Source organism: Anopheles bellator, unplaced genomic scaffold, assembly GCF_943735745.2.
Source record: "Anopheles bellator unplaced genomic scaffold, idAnoBellAS_SP24_06.2 scaffold02405_ctg1, whole genome shotgun sequence".
NCBI classification, from domain to species: Eukaryota; Metazoa; Arthropoda; class Insecta; order Diptera; family Culicidae; genus Anopheles; species Anopheles bellator.
In genome coordinates this window covers 1-658 of record NW_026686527.1, presented here as the reverse complement: position 1 = coordinate 658, position 658 = coordinate 1, and the positions used below count along the sequence as shown (strand labels likewise).

The following is a 658-nucleotide window of genomic DNA, read 5'->3' as shown; positions in this document are numbered from 1 at the left end:
CAGCTGATTGAGTTTGCTCTCAACCAACTTGGAAAAAAGGGAAAATAATGAAGAATTGCTAAAACAAACACAACCGGAATTCACCACCCATGATAAACAATATCTTTTTGCCACGCAACAAAGACAGGTCTTTATTGATTTAATTTATTATTTTTGAGATACGTAATAGCGTAAGTAAATCATTCCGTTCCCTTCTTGTTACTGTCGTTCCCCTCGTTGTTACTGTCGTTATTTCAGAACCGAAATGTTCGCGTCATTGGTCACAACTTTTCGACATTCAACCAGAGTCCACCCTCGATGGACAGGATGAGGCTGGAGGGGTTGATCTTCAGCGGCACACGCATTTTGTGCGATACGAGTGAAAAGCGGAAGTTCTTTAACAGGTACACCAAGCCAATCCTGGCCTGCATTATCCCGAAGCGCATACCGATGCAAATACGCGGACCTTCACCGAAGGGCAGGAAAGCGAATGGATGCCGTTTGTCACATTCTTTCGCCGAGAAGCGTTCCGGATCGAAGCGCTCTGGTTCGGGATAGTAGTCGGGATCGTGATGAATTGCGTACACCGGAACCAGCACGTTCAGCCCCTTGGTCAACACTGGAGAACTGCTTTCGAACGGAACTCTATAGTCCTTGTTGACCTTCCTGGTCAGGGTTG

At 46.4% G+C, this 658-nt stretch overlaps 1 protein-coding gene across 1 annotated transcript; it reads right to left on the bottom strand.

Annotated features, from left to right (window-relative positions):
- Positions 1-260: 260 nt before the first annotated feature.
- LOC131214771 (probable cytochrome P450 6a14) lies at positions 261-647 on the bottom strand (the record flags this gene model as incomplete). The annotated part of the gene is made up of 1 exon (XM_058209103.1): positions 261-647. A coding segment is annotated over one exon (387 nt), but the record flags the coding sequence as incomplete, so codon positions are not given.
- Positions 648-658: the final 11 nt, after the last annotated feature.